This window comes from Canis lupus, chromosome 32, assembly GCF_048164855.1.
Source record: "Canis lupus baileyi chromosome 32, mCanLup2.hap1, whole genome shotgun sequence".
Classification (NCBI taxonomy): Eukaryota; Metazoa; Chordata; class Mammalia; order Carnivora; family Canidae; genus Canis; species Canis lupus.
The window spans coordinates 20578142-20592330 of record NC_132869.1 but is presented as its reverse complement, the minus strand read 5'-3'; the positions used below and the strand labels follow the sequence as shown (position 1 = coordinate 20592330).

The 14189-nt window shown below is 36.2% G+C and overlaps 1 protein-coding gene across 4 annotated transcripts in view; it reads left to right on the top strand.

Annotated features, from left to right (window-relative positions):
• Window positions 1-14189, top strand: part of DMXL2 (Dmx like 2) — a 152571-nt gene that overhangs the window by 121226 nt on the left and 17156 nt on the right. For 2 of the 4 annotated variants that reach the window (XM_072808513.1, XM_072808511.1), the window contains exons 24-29: window positions 1452-2530; window positions 2918-3109; window positions 4623-4699; window positions 8418-8545; window positions 10772-11020; window positions 12984-13162. In XM_072808513.1, the coding sequence (XP_072664614.1) occupies window positions 1452-2530; window positions 2918-3109; window positions 4623-4699; window positions 8418-8545; window positions 10772-11020; window positions 12984-13162 (1904 nt within the window). Of the gene's footprint in view, window positions 1-1451; window positions 2531-2917; window positions 3110-4622; window positions 4700-8414; window positions 8546-10771; window positions 11021-12983; window positions 13163-14189 lie in introns of all 4 variants that reach the window. The other 2 variants (XM_072808512.1, XM_072808510.1) reach the window with 1 other exon arrangement.

Below are 14189 nucleotides of genomic sequence, written 5' to 3'. Positions count from 1 at the left end.
GTAGTTTATTATTATAGAGGCTCAGACTATCTCATTTCTAACCAGGGGAGCCTCTACAAGTTATTGAATCCTATCGATATTATTCCTTGATAGTTTCTTTGCTTTCTGCTATGGCACGATGTTTCAGGCTCATCTTGTACATTTAATGCCCCAGAGCTGGAAATGGCCATCCTTCCAAAGGATCCTGGTTCCTTTTAAGTGGGGGAATAATAGAGACTACAGCCTGGGCATAGGGATCCTCATTTGCTATTGATTTTTTTTTTTTTGCTATTGATTTTGATTATTGTGTCTAAGCTGTTTTAATGAATGGAGCTAGTATATATATGTATTTTTTAACCTGAGAATTCATGAGCTCACACTGAAAATTTTAATTCAATATAGATTATAGATTTCTTTTTTTTCTTTTTTTTTTAAAGATTTTATTTATTTATTCTCTGTCTCTGAGAGACAGAGACCCAGGCAGAGGGAGAAGCAGGCCCCATTCAGGGAGCCCGACGTGGGACTCGATCCCGGGACTCCAGGATCACGTCCTGAGTCGAAGGCAGACCCTAAACCGCTGAGCCACCCGGGCTGCCCCAGATTATAGATTTCTTTTTAGATTTTACATTTCTGTCTTATAATGAAAAACTTGAATTCTCATAGCATTAGCATACTTGTTATTTTATACATATATGATCGCTTGAGAATAATGATGCAAAAATTTTTCATAGCAACATGATTACTGAGAGCAGTTTAAGCTTTTTTTTTTTTTTTGCAGTTATTTTTATAACTTTTTTTATGGTATATCCCAGTAAGAATGTATAGCCAAATTACTTATTTTTTTAATTTTTTTTTATTTATTTATGATAGGTACACAGTGAGAGAGAGAGAGGCAGAGACACAGGCAGAGGGAGAAGCAGGCTCCATGCACCGGGAGCCCGATGTGGGATTCGATCCCGGGTCTCCAGGATCGCGCCCTGGGCCAAAGGCAGGCGCCAAACCGCTGCGCCACCCAGGGATCCCCAAATTACTTATTTTAAAGTCACTTTATAGTTCCTCTTTGTGTAGTTACACTACCAGCTTGATATACAGAATCACTTTTTAAAATTTTGCTGTTTTTTTTTCAAATTTAATTTTTCTTTCTATATAAAATGTTGACATGGTTTTGAAATGAAATATATAAAACCATGATATTTTCAGAGAGATCTAGCTTCTTTCCTCATCTCTCCATTCCTGTTCTTCCCTCTCTTTTTAGGGAACCAATTAAACATTTTTTAGATGTTTTCTTTCCATTTAAAAAATAAAAGCAATGTTTATATATATGTTTATATATGTTTATATATATATGTGTATTATTATATATATAATATTTGGGTATTCTTATTTCGAGGAAATGTTGACATATTTTATTCTTTTGTAATATAAGTGCAAATTAACATAATATCTTGTGACTGTATGTTTTATTTCTATAGTTATCATCAAATCTTGTAACCCAGTGGTGTTTAGTTTCTACAACTACCTTCGAACTCATCCTTTGCTTATTCGAAGAAACCTTGCCTCCCCTGAAGGAACTTTGGCAACCTTAGGTCTCAAAACTGAAAAAAACTTTGTTGATAAAATTAATCTTATAGAAAGAAAATTATTCTTTACCACTGCAAATGCTCATTTTAAAGTTGGATGCCCTGTTCTAGCCTTGGAGGTACTCTCCAAAATTCCAAAAGTTACCAAAATATCAGCCTTACCTTCAAAACAAGGTCAGCCTGACTCAATTTCTAAAAAAATGGATGATTTACCTTCAGAATCAAAGATTCTGAGTGATGACAATAAAAGTTCTGGCATTGATTGGTCAAATGTAACTTCATCACAGTTTGACTGGAGCCAGCCAATAGTGAAAGTTGATGAGGAACCTCTTAACCTTGATTGGGGTGAAGAGCATGATAGTGCCTTAGAAGAAGAGGAAGAAGATGCTGTTGGTTTAATAATGAAAAGTACAAATGCCAGGGAGACAGATAGACAAGATGAGAAAGTCTCGGACCCTAATGTATTACTGACTCCTCAGGAAGAGGACTGTCTGGAAGGTGATACTGAAGTTGATGTGATTGCTGAACAACTGAAATTCAGAGCTTGTTTAAAGATCCTTATGACAGAACTAAGAACATTGGCTACAGGTTATGAAGTAGATGGTGGAAAACTCAGATTTCAACTCTATAACTGGCTTGAAAAGGAAATTGCTGCCCTGCATGAGATATGTAACCATGAATCAGTTATTAAAGAGTATACCAGTAAAACATACTCCAAGGTAGAAAGTGATCTTCTGGACCAGGAAGAAATGACAGACAAACCAGACATAGGTTCCTATGAGCGGCACCAAATAGAAAGACGGAGATTGCAGGCAAAACGAGAACATGCAGAAAGACGAAAGTTATGGTTACAGAAAAACCAAGATCTTCTGAGAGTGTTTCTTAGTTACTGTAGCCTTCATGGGGCCCAGGGTGGTGGACTGGCCTCAGTAAGGATGGAACTCAAATTTTTGCTACAAGAATCCCAGCAGGTATGAACTTCACTTTTGTTTTCAGGCTTGGTTATTTTAATAATTTTAATAGCTCTTTTTATTAGCTAACCTAAATATGTCCCATTTCTCTGCTTGTAGGAGGCAGATATTTATACTCTGCATGGGTCTTTGTTGACCAGAATTTTAGTGATTATGAGTAGGCTTAACAGTTTGAGAGCACAGCTGTGTCACATTCAATTCATCTTTGTATCTTCTGTGTCTCACATAGCAACTGGTACAGATTGGGTGCTCAATAAATTTTTGTAGAATGAGTGAATAAGTACATGCTGCTTTTATTCAGTTGTTCATCACCAGTATTTTTATCATGTAACTATTAGTTTTTTCATTTTAACTACTTTGCAAAAAATAATCTACTGTAACCCACAGGAGACCACAGTGAAGCAGCTCCAGTCTCCACTTCCATTGCCTACCACCCTACCTCTGCTTTCAGCAAGTATTGCTTCAACAAAAACAGTCATAGCTAATCCTGTATTATACCTAAATAATCACATCCATGATATACTTTACACTATTGTTCAAATGAAAACACCACCTCACCCCAGTGTTGGAGATGTGAAGGTATGTAAAGTTTATGATCAGTTGATATTGTACACATTGAGAAGGTAAATATGTTATACTTGTCTTCTGGTTTGAACTTAAAGGAATATTTTAAAGTGCTCTTAACGTGCTACTTTCCAGTCCTGATCAGTGGAAGACTCTTTATGGAAAAGTAATTTAAGATAGGCAAATAATTTTTGATTATGGAATTTTCTAGACAGTATTCTTGCCTCTTAATATTTCTTTAAATCCTCACTCTCCTTAAATGAACCAGTAATTGAGAAATGTTTATGACTATATGCCAAGATATATGAAAATATAAGCTCAGGGAATATATTTGAGAGAACCAGAGCTGATCAGAAATATCCCAAAGTACCCTCACTACTATTTCCATGGTGATTGTGTTTATTGGAGGCTCTGCAGTATTAGGGGCAATCAAGATTTTGACAGACTTACTACCCCCAAATAAATCCATACCCTGTATTGAAAACCTAAGAACAGATAGATTCCAAGAAGCACTAGGAAGGAAGCTTGGTAGGATTTGAAATTGATCAGACTACCTCTGTGCTAGCCTGTGTGTTGTGCTATGCTTTTCCAGTTCCAGTGGCTGATGTCATTTCAGGTCCCTGGCGTTTTTTTTGTTTGTTTGTTTGTTTTTCTTTTGTTTGAAAGGCATGTTTGACCTCTGGTAGTATATTCTTCTGAACAATTTACTGGTTACATCAACCTATTAGAGACTTCTAATCCATAGCATGAATTAATCTGTATCAGTATTTTAGCAGAGATTACTTAAATTATTTGTTCGGTGAATATGGACACTTAGAAAAGGCATTAAATGCATATAAATTATAAGGAAACATTTCCAGTTTCTAGAAATTTGGATAAGGCTTTGAAAGAGTATTAAACTGATTTCTAAGGTCCCTTCAAATTTTAAGATTTTATGAATCTGAAAATGTTGATTCAATATGGCATTTTTAGGATGTAGTTTTTATATTGATAATTTTTAAACTTTCTAAATTTAAAATTCTAAGAGTATACACTACTCTTAAGTATTAAGTAAACTACTTGCTTTCTGAAAAATCAGCCATTTCACACAGTGATTGATATATCTAAACATTTAATTCATTCTTCTTGGTAAGATCAACTATTTATTTCATCAAGGGAAATTTTATAAGGCAGTTTAAATAAAAGCTCTGAAAATTGTATACTTATTTTGGTTCTGCTTTTTTTTGGAATATTAATCTTGAAGCTAATCATTAGGTATAACAGCCCATTGGCACATTACTCAGCCTGGTAAATGGCAGGGTCACAGTAAGTAAATATTTGATAAAGATATGTTTGAATCAATTAGCTTTGTTTTGGGCATGCATATTAAGTTAGGTGTTATTTTAGAAGTTTTAAAGTAGAATTCGTTAGTCTTAGGATCTAGTCTTATGATATTGCTAGTTTGCTGGGTATTTTCTATAATATATAAAATCTTACTATTGTATAGAAATGTTAGTATAAAATGTAATTGTGGCTGTTTTGGTTTTAGGTGCATACACTTCATTCACTAGCAGCATCACTTTCTGCATCAATTTACCAGGCATTATGTGACAGTCATAGCTACAGGTAAAAAAAAAAAATCATGTTAAATTATTAATATAGCAAAAATATTAAACTGTCCAGAGTTTATACCAAGTTCTATATCCTAGTGACAGAAAAATCCTCAAAAATGACTGCCTTGTAGGGTAGCCCAGGTGGCTCAGAGGTTTAGCACCGCCTTCAGCCCAGGGCCTGATCCTGGAGACCCAGGATTGAGTCCCATGTCGGGCTCCCTACATGGAGTCTGCTTCTCTCTCTGCCTGTGTCTCTGCCCCTCTCTCTCTCTGTCATGAATAAATGAATAAAATCTTTTAAAAAAATGACTGCCTTGTATACTTTGATAGATGAGAAAGAATGAGAAATAGAATAACTGTTTAATTTAGCTGTCACCTAGAAACAACAGAGGCATATAGAAACTGATAAATAGTAAATAGAAATGATGATCATCACTGTCTTTTTTATTTTAAAAGAATTTTTCACTATTCAAAATAATTTATAATACGAAGTTTTCTAATTTTTTTTTTCCTTAAGACCGGTTTCTTTTAGCATTGGATTAGCTCCTATTTGTTTAACTGGTTTTCAGTTGAAAGAGAAAATGCTTTTAAAAAACTCAAAAAGTACGTTTCTTACATAGAATTATTAAAATCATAGATTGTACATAGAATATAAAAGTCTTTGGAAGTGATATCAATAAGAAATAATGCTTTAAATTTTCCTAAGGATCAGATTACCTTTATCAGTGTATACTGTGCATTTTAACGATGAGGGGAATGTAAGTAGTAGGAAATCCAATCACTTGGAAAGATGACCCAGATTTATTTATTTATTTTTATTTTTTTTAATAATAAATTTATTTTTTATTGGTGTTCAATTTGCCAACATACAGAATAACACCCAGTGCTCATCCCGTCAAGTGCCCCCCTCAGTGTCCGCCACCCAGTCACTCCCACCCTCCGCCCTCCTCCCCTTCCACCACCCCTAGTTCATTTCTCAGAGTTAAGAGTCTTCCATGTTCTGTCTCCCTTTCTGATATTTCCCACTTATTTTTTCTCCTTTCCCCTTTATTCCCTTTCACTATTTTTTATATTCCCCAAATGAATGAGACCATATAATGTTTGTCCTTCTCTGATTGACTTACTTCACTCAGCATAATACCCTCCAGTTCCATCCACGTCGAAGCAAATGGTGGGTATTTGTCGTTTCTAATGGCTGAGGAATATCCCATTGTATACATAAACCACATCTTCTTTATCCATTCATCTTTCGATGGACACCGAGACTCCTTCCACAGTTTGGCTATTATGGACATTGCTGCTAGAAACGTCGGGGTGCAGGTGTCCCAGCGTTTCATTGCATCTGTATCTCTGGGGTAAATCCCCAGCAGTGCAATTGCTGGGTCGTAGGGCAGGTCTATTTTTAACTCTTTGAGGAACCTCCACACAGTTTTCCAGAGTGGCTGCAGTTCACATTCCCACCAACAATGCAAGAGGGTTCCCCTTTCTCCGCATCTCTCCAACATTTGTGGTTTCCTGCCTTGTTAATTTTCCCCATTCTCACTGGTGTGAGGTGGTATCTCATTGAGGTTTTGATTTGTATTTCCCTGATGGCAAGTGATGCAGAGCATTTTCTCATGTGCGTGTTGGTCATGTCTATGTCTTCCTCTGTGAGATTTCTCTTCATGTCTTTTGCCCATTTCATGATTGGATTGTTTGTTTCTTTGGTGTTGAGTTTAATAAGTTATTTATAGATCTTGGAAACTAGCCCTTTATCTGATATGTCATTTGCAAATATCTTCTCCCATTCTGTAGGTTGTCTTTTAGTTTTGTTGACTGTATCCTTTGCTGTGCAAAAGCTTCTTATCTTGATGAAGTCCCAATAGTTCTTTTGTTTCTTTTGCCTTGGTGGATGTATCTTGCAAGAAGTTACTGTGGCTGAGTTCAAAAAGGGTGTTGCCTGTGTTCTCTAGGATTTTGATGGAATCTTGTCTCATATTTAGATCTTTCATCCATTTTGAGTTTATCTTTGTGTATGGTGCAAGAGAGTGGTCTAGTTTCATTCTTCTTCATGTGGATGGATGACCCAGATTTAAATGAGTTATATAAATAAGTGAAAAGTTTGTAATATAAATAGAATCACATTAAATGTATATTAAACATATGTCTAGGTTTTTTTCTTATAAATTCAGCAGTTTTTTTTGAGAAGACTTGATATTGCAAAAGGGATCAGCCCTTCAAAATGGCCTGTACTCTGCTTTTAGTCCAGTGAGGCCATGTCTAAGTAGTTACAAAGATTTGGAAATGTAAATGAGGAACAAAGTTTATTTAATTTTTTTTTTAATTTTTTTATTGGAGTTCAATTTGCCAACATATAGCATAACACCCAGTGCTCATCCCACCAAGTGCCCCCCTCAGTGCCCATCACCCAGTCACCCAACCCCCCGCCTACCTCCCTTTCCACCACCCCTTGTTCATTTCCCAGAGTTAGGTGTCTCTCATGTGTTGTCACCCTCACTGATATTTTCACTCATTTTCTCTCCTTTCCTTTTATTCCCTTTCACTAATTTTTATATTCCCCAAATGAATGAGACCATATAATGTTTGTCCTTTTCCAATTGACTTATTTCACTTAGCATAATACCTCCAGGTCCCTCCATGTCGAGGCAAATAGTGGGTATTTGTTGTTTCTAATGGCTGAGTAATATTCCATTGTATACATAGACCATGTCTTCTTTATCCATTCATCTTTCAATGGACACCGAGGCTCCTTCTTCAGTTTGGCTATTGTGGACATTGATTGTCTGAATGATCAAAGACAACTTGTTTGATATAAGTCACTGGTTAAAATGGCACCAGATGAGAGTTCAAATAAATATTTTTAAAATGTGTATTTTCTTATTCTTAGGCTATGATTGACTCAAGGAAGTTAGCTTTACTTTCTGCTTTTGTATTTTCCCTAGCTCCACAAAGATGAGGGAAGTAAATATAGAAGTACATTTGACTTTAGGATCAAATATTTCTAATATGATTCTCCATATTTTAGTTCATACTTTAATTCAAGGTTAAACTCGTACAATTTTACAGAGCTAAGAAAATAGTACCCAGAAACTTGAGTCTAGTACCAAAAAGTAGTCTCCTTACTCTCAGATTTTCTTTTCTTTTCTTTTTTTTTTTTTTTTTTAGATTTTATTTATTCATGAGAGACAGAGAGAGAGAGAGAGAGAGAGGCAGAGACAGAAGCAGGCTCCATGCAGGGAGCCCGACGTGGGACTCGATCCTGGGTCTCCAGGATCACGACCTGGGCCAAAGGCGGCGCTAAACCGCTGAGCCACCCGGGCTGCCCCTCTTTTCTTTTTTTTAGTAAAAATGGGTGAATTTAGAAAAGATTTTCAAGTATTAAGTAGCATCTGGAAAAGATTTTTAAAAAGACTAAATGTCATACTCCTGAAACCAATATTACACTATATGGCAACTAACTAGATTTTTTTCTTCTTCTTTTTTAAAGTAACGTCTGTGCCCAATGTGTGGGGGCTTAAACTCATGACCCCAAGATCAAGAGTCACATGCTCTACCAACTGAGCCAGCCAGGCACCCCTTCACTAACTGAATTTAAATGAAAACTAGGAACATGATTTAAAAAAAAGCCTAAATGTCATCATGATAAACATCTAAAGATACTATATATATATATATAGTACAGTCTATCTCTGTTAGAATTTTAAATAACTGAATCTTATTTGTATTAGCAGTCAAACAGAGGGAAACCAGTTTACAGGAATGGCTTATCAAGGACTTCTTTTAAGTGATCGCCGAAGACTAAGGACAGAAAGTATTGAAGAACATGCAACACCGAATTCTTCTCCTGCTCAATGGCCTGGTGAGAATTTAAGTGTTTTTTGTTTGTTTGTTTTTGTTTTTGTTTTAAATCTTCTATTTGGTAATTCCATTTTAAAAACTTACTAACTGGTTTCCTGATTGTTGTTCTTTGTGGATTTGGTGAATGGTTTTTTATTTGTTTTTTGATGATGTTTTCTGCCATGGATTAGGAATTCTTAAGTACTGTAATGTTGTCTGAAGACTCAGAAAGTTAAGGCTTCAAAACCCAGCTGTGTTGACCTGCATAAAAAAGCAAGGTTTAACATCTTTCATAAGGGTGAGCACATCCTCTTCCTTATCCGTAGAAATCCTAAATTAGAGAGCAGTATCACAGAGATATTTTCACAGTTATATCAGAGAGACTGCAATTATTCTTGAGTGTAAATTTGTATGTGGGGATAAGAGTGACCATTATGTGACACTTCTGTCCTGTCAGTCCTTCTCTGTCTCTGGTTAGCTTTCTCTCTCATTCTCCATATCAGTTATTTCAGACCTTCTCCACTTTATTCACACCTTTTTCTGGTCTGCTGTGTCATTTAGTTTTTACTGTGTTTGCTCTATAACTGTGAGTTTACATGTTAATCATGGTAGTGAAAAATGGCAGTAGAAAAAAAGTGACAAACTCACGGTGTTTATTTAAAATTCATTTATACAAAAAAATAAAATTCATTTATACATGTTTCCAGAAACATTGTCTTCATTTTAATTTTTTTATTGAAATAAGTGAGACTTCCAAAAAGTTGTAAAAACAGTACAAAGAGTTTTTGTTTAGCCTTCACCCAGATTCTCCAAATGTTAGCATTTTGCCATACCTTCCTTACCATTCATCCCTCTCTCATTCTCACCCTCACTGTGTGTATGTGTGTGTACGTAGGTATTTTTTCTGAAGTGTTTGAGAGTAAGTTACAGATTATGATATCCTTTTACATCTAAGTATACCAATGTGTCTTTCCTAAAAACAGACACTCTCTTATGTAACCATAGCACAGTTTTTTAAATTCAGCATCTTAACATTGATACAGTATTGTTCTTCTAACCTATAGATCTTTCAGAAATTTCACCAGTTGTCCCACTCAATGTCTTCCATGTAACATTTAGTTGTACTATCTCATGAGTCTCCTCTGATATGGACTAGTTATTCATTCTTGTTTTTGGTCTTTCATGATTGACACTTTGAAGAGTACTAGCCAGTTATTTTTTAGAATGTCCCTCAATTTGGGTTTTGCTGTCTTTTTCTTTTCTTTCTTTCTTTCTTTTTTTTTTTAAAGATGTTATTCATTCATGACAGAGAGAGAGAGAGAGGGGCAGAGACACAGGCAGAAGGAGAGGGAGAGCAGCAGGCTCCATGCAGGGAGCCCGACATGGGACTCGATCCTGGGTCTCCAGGCTCACACCCCGGGCCGAAGGCAGTGCCAAACCGCTGGGCCACTGGGGCTACCCTGTGTTTTGTTTTGTTTTTTTCTTTCTTTCTTTCTTTCTTTCTTTCTTTCTTTCTTTCTTTCTTTCTTTCTTTCTTTCTTTCTTTCTTTCTTTCTTTCTTCCTTCCTTCCTTCCTTCCTTCCTTCCTTCCTTCCTTCCTTCCTTCCTTCCTTCCTTCCTTCCTTTTTTTTTGTCTTTTTCTTAATATTAGATTCGGGTTATGTATTTTTGGCAAGGTTATCACAAAAGAGATACTGTGCTATTAGTGCAGAATATTAAGAGGCACATGATGTCAGTTGGTTCCATTACTGGTGCTATTCACTTGTTAAGGTACTTTCTGCCAGATTTCTCATTTATTAAGCTACTATTTCTTCTTTGCAATTATTAAGTTTCTTTTGAAGAGATAGTTTGAGACTGTAAAATACTATACTTTTACCCACTAATTTTAGCATCCAGTGATGATTCTTGCCTGAATCAGATTATTACTGTGAGGATTCCTGGATGGTGATTTTTTTTTTATATAATTTTATCATTCCTTCTACTTTTAGTTGAAATTGTACTATGAGGAAGAGCTTTCTTTTCTCTCCTTATTTATTTGTTCACTCATTAATAGCATAAACAAATAGATTCTTATTTCATTCCATAAATTATAATCCATTTCTATCATTTATTTTGTTGCTCAAATTATGGATACAATATATATTATCTAATATAGATACATAATTTTGGTTAAGTTACAGATTTGGATTTTTTTTTCTTCTAGAGCTTTCTTCTGATATACTTACTATGATATTATATACCCTTACAGGTGTGAGCTCACTCATTAATCTCTTGAGTTCGGCTCAAGATGAAGACCAGCCAAAATTGAACATTTTGTTGTGTGAAGCTGTTGTTGCTGTTTACTTAAGTTTATTGATACATGCTCTTGCTACAAATTCCTCCAATGAATTGTTCCGACTTGCAGCCCATCCATTAAATAATCGAATGTGGGCTGCTGTTTTTGGAGGTGGTGTGAAACTTGTTGTGAAACCTCAAAGACAATCAGAAAATATTTCTGGTAAGATAAATTTGATACAATAATGTATATAAATGTAAATGATTTCCAGGATTAAAGCTAAAGTAAAAAGTTTTAAGAATTTTTATTTTGAAGATCAGTGATCTTCAAAATATATCACTTTGGTTAGGATAGTAAATAACTAAACTCATGTTTGAATAAAAATATTTTTTCAGTTCAATATTTTTTAATAAACCAGGACAAATTTGAGGAAGATAAAAAAGGAAATAGAAGATAGGTAAAGATAAGTAAGAAGAATGTTAAGGAATGGAAAGGGAAAAGGATAGTTTTTAGAGAAAGATTTAAATAAAACCTCATAATCAATATAGAACATATCAGCAATTGGCTTCAGATTAGGTTCATGATAATGTGCAAGAGAGCCTTTCCAGTCATGCCTATGGTTTTCGAAATTCCATTTCCTGTCTTTTATTCTCTCCCTTATGTACAAGAATGTATTTTTTAATCCCACTTTTTAAGATGGTAGGATATGGTAAGATGTAGACTGATGCTGTGGGAAAGGTTTCTATCTTGGTGCCAAAACATCTTAATTTATCCTTAAAAATTATCCCGGGATCCCTGGGTGGCGCAGCGGTTTGGCGCCTGCCTTTGGCCCGGGGCACGATCCTGGAGAACCTGGATCGAATCCCACGTTGGGCTCCCTGCATGGAGCCTGCTTCTCCCTCTGCCTATGTCTCTGCCTCTCTCTCTCTCTCTGTGTGACTATCATGAATAAATAAATAAAATCTTTAAAAAAAAATTATCCCGTTACAGTGAGGAACCAGTGGTACAAAGAGTTTAAATGGAACTGGTTCTAATCTCTGTCCTTTCTGCTGAAGGTTAAATTCTTTTTTAAAGAAGTTATTTATTTGAGAGAAAGAGCATGTGCATGCAGGTGGGGGCGGGGAGCAAAGTGGGAAGGGTAGGTAGAAGGAGAAATGATCTCAAGCAGACTTCATGCTGAGTGTTGAGCCTAATACAGGGCTTGGTTTTACAACCTTGAGATCATGATCTGAGCCAAAATCAAGGCTGACACAAAAGAGACTAGAGTTGTTTTTTAAGATTTTATTTATTTTTTCATGAGAGACACAGAGAGACAGAGAGGCAGAGACACAGGCAGAGGGAGAAGCAGGCTCCATGCAGGGAGCCTGATGTGGGACTCGATCCTGGGACTCCAGGATTACGCCCTGGGCCAAAGGCAGCACTAAACCGCTGAGCCACCCAGGGATCCCGAGACTAGAGTTTTTAAAGAGGAAAGAGGGAATTCACCTAAATTGTTTGAAGGAGAGATGATTGGTGCTGGTATAGCTACAGTTCCCCTGATCTGTATGTGATTGGTTGCTAAGACTAATGCTACCATTTATGTTCTTTCCAAATGCGGCAGGTGCCTTGGCTTTTAGTGGAGTTCAGCAACAGCTACGAAAATTGGAGACAGGACATAAACCCCACTTCTTCAGGATCCTCCTGGCTCCATTTTAAATAACCTTCTTAGCGATACTGACTCCATTTTATTCTATCATCCTCTTTCATTGAGGTTTTAGTCACTGGTTTCTGTCGTCCCTTCCTCTTTTCATGTTGAACTGCTGCCTTCTTTTTAAAAGGCATGCCTTATACATCCTGTATCTTCAGTGAATCCTTGAACAGCATAACCAGAAATAGTCATTCAAGCATTAATGAATATGCCATTTATTTAATTCGTTATACATAGAATTACTTTATTACTCTGTATAGCATGCAGGCTCCTTCATGGCAAGATACTCTTTTATGTTCTATCCTCATCTGCATCTCTGCCATGATTGCTGGAAAACAGATGCAGTAACTTGGAAAGTTTAGAAGCACAGATAGAAGTAATTTAGTCTAAATTAAAACATGGCAAAAATAGGTTGAAAAGAAAAGTTAATGTTAACTCTTTGAATTAGTAATGGAAAATAAATGCTGTCTTTTTTTTTTCTCTTCTGTCTTTATTCAGCACCTCCTGTTCCTTCTGAGGACATAGATAAACACCGTAGGAGATTTAACATGCGAATGTTAGTCCCTGGAAGACCTGTAAAAGATGCTACCCCACCACCAGTGCCTGCAGAGAGACCATCTTACAAAGAAAAATTTATTCCTCCTGAACTTAGTATGTGGGATTATTTTGTTGCAAAGGTAAGAGGTATGAGAAGCACAAGTTTTATATGTGTTTATTTTATTAATTCTTTTGTAGGCATTACATAGGAATGATAAGGCAGCTTCTCAGTTGAATAACTACAGTTTATTTTTATTTCTATTATTTTTTAAAGATTTTGTTTATTTGAGAGGAAGAGAGCTGAGTGAATAAGAGAGCACGAGCAGAGGGGAGGGCAGAAGGAGCCGGTGGAGGGGGGAGCAAACTCCCCACTGAGTGCAGAACCCAACATGGGGCTGCATCCCAGGACCCCAGGATCATGACCTGAGCTGGAGGCAGATGCTTAACCCACTGAGCCACCAAGGCACCCCAAATAACTATAGTTTAGATATTTAATTTCTCAAGTCCAACTGAATAGCCATTCAGGGATGATCAGATACATGGTGATTATCAGATACTTGATATGAGTGAAACTGATGAAAATCTGTATGGGATTTAGGTCTTAAACAAAAGTCAGATTTATTAACATATAATCAGCATCATCATTTTCTAGTGATTGAAATACTTGTATCTGCCATCTACATTCTCTTCATCTAATTATTAGTAGTTCCCTTGGTCAGCATGAAATTAGAGCAAGAGGAGATGGATGGATATTTGGGGGTTTCATGAGGCCCTAGTTTAGCCCCATGACATACCTGTTTCTTCAAAGCAGTCACAACTCTGGAGATCAGAATACTCCTGGTGACTAGACCCATTGTAGTTCCATTTCATACCACATTGGGTACATGCTGCTAGTACTTGCTTTCTGCACTTTGCTTTTTCAAGCTGATCACCTTCCTTCTATTAATATTTCCCTCTTTTCATCATGCCTCCTCCCATTTAAAAATTTTATTAGACCTCAGAGTTCTTGAGATATTGATCCCACTCAGCTTTTGGTAGGCTAAGCTCATCTTTAGAAAGTCTTTCAAGGTGAGTTTTAAAGATTTGTTTTTGTTATCCTGTCTTTCCTTTCCTCCCACTTCTGTTATCTTTGTCATAGATTAAATATACTTTTTTTGGACTATATAT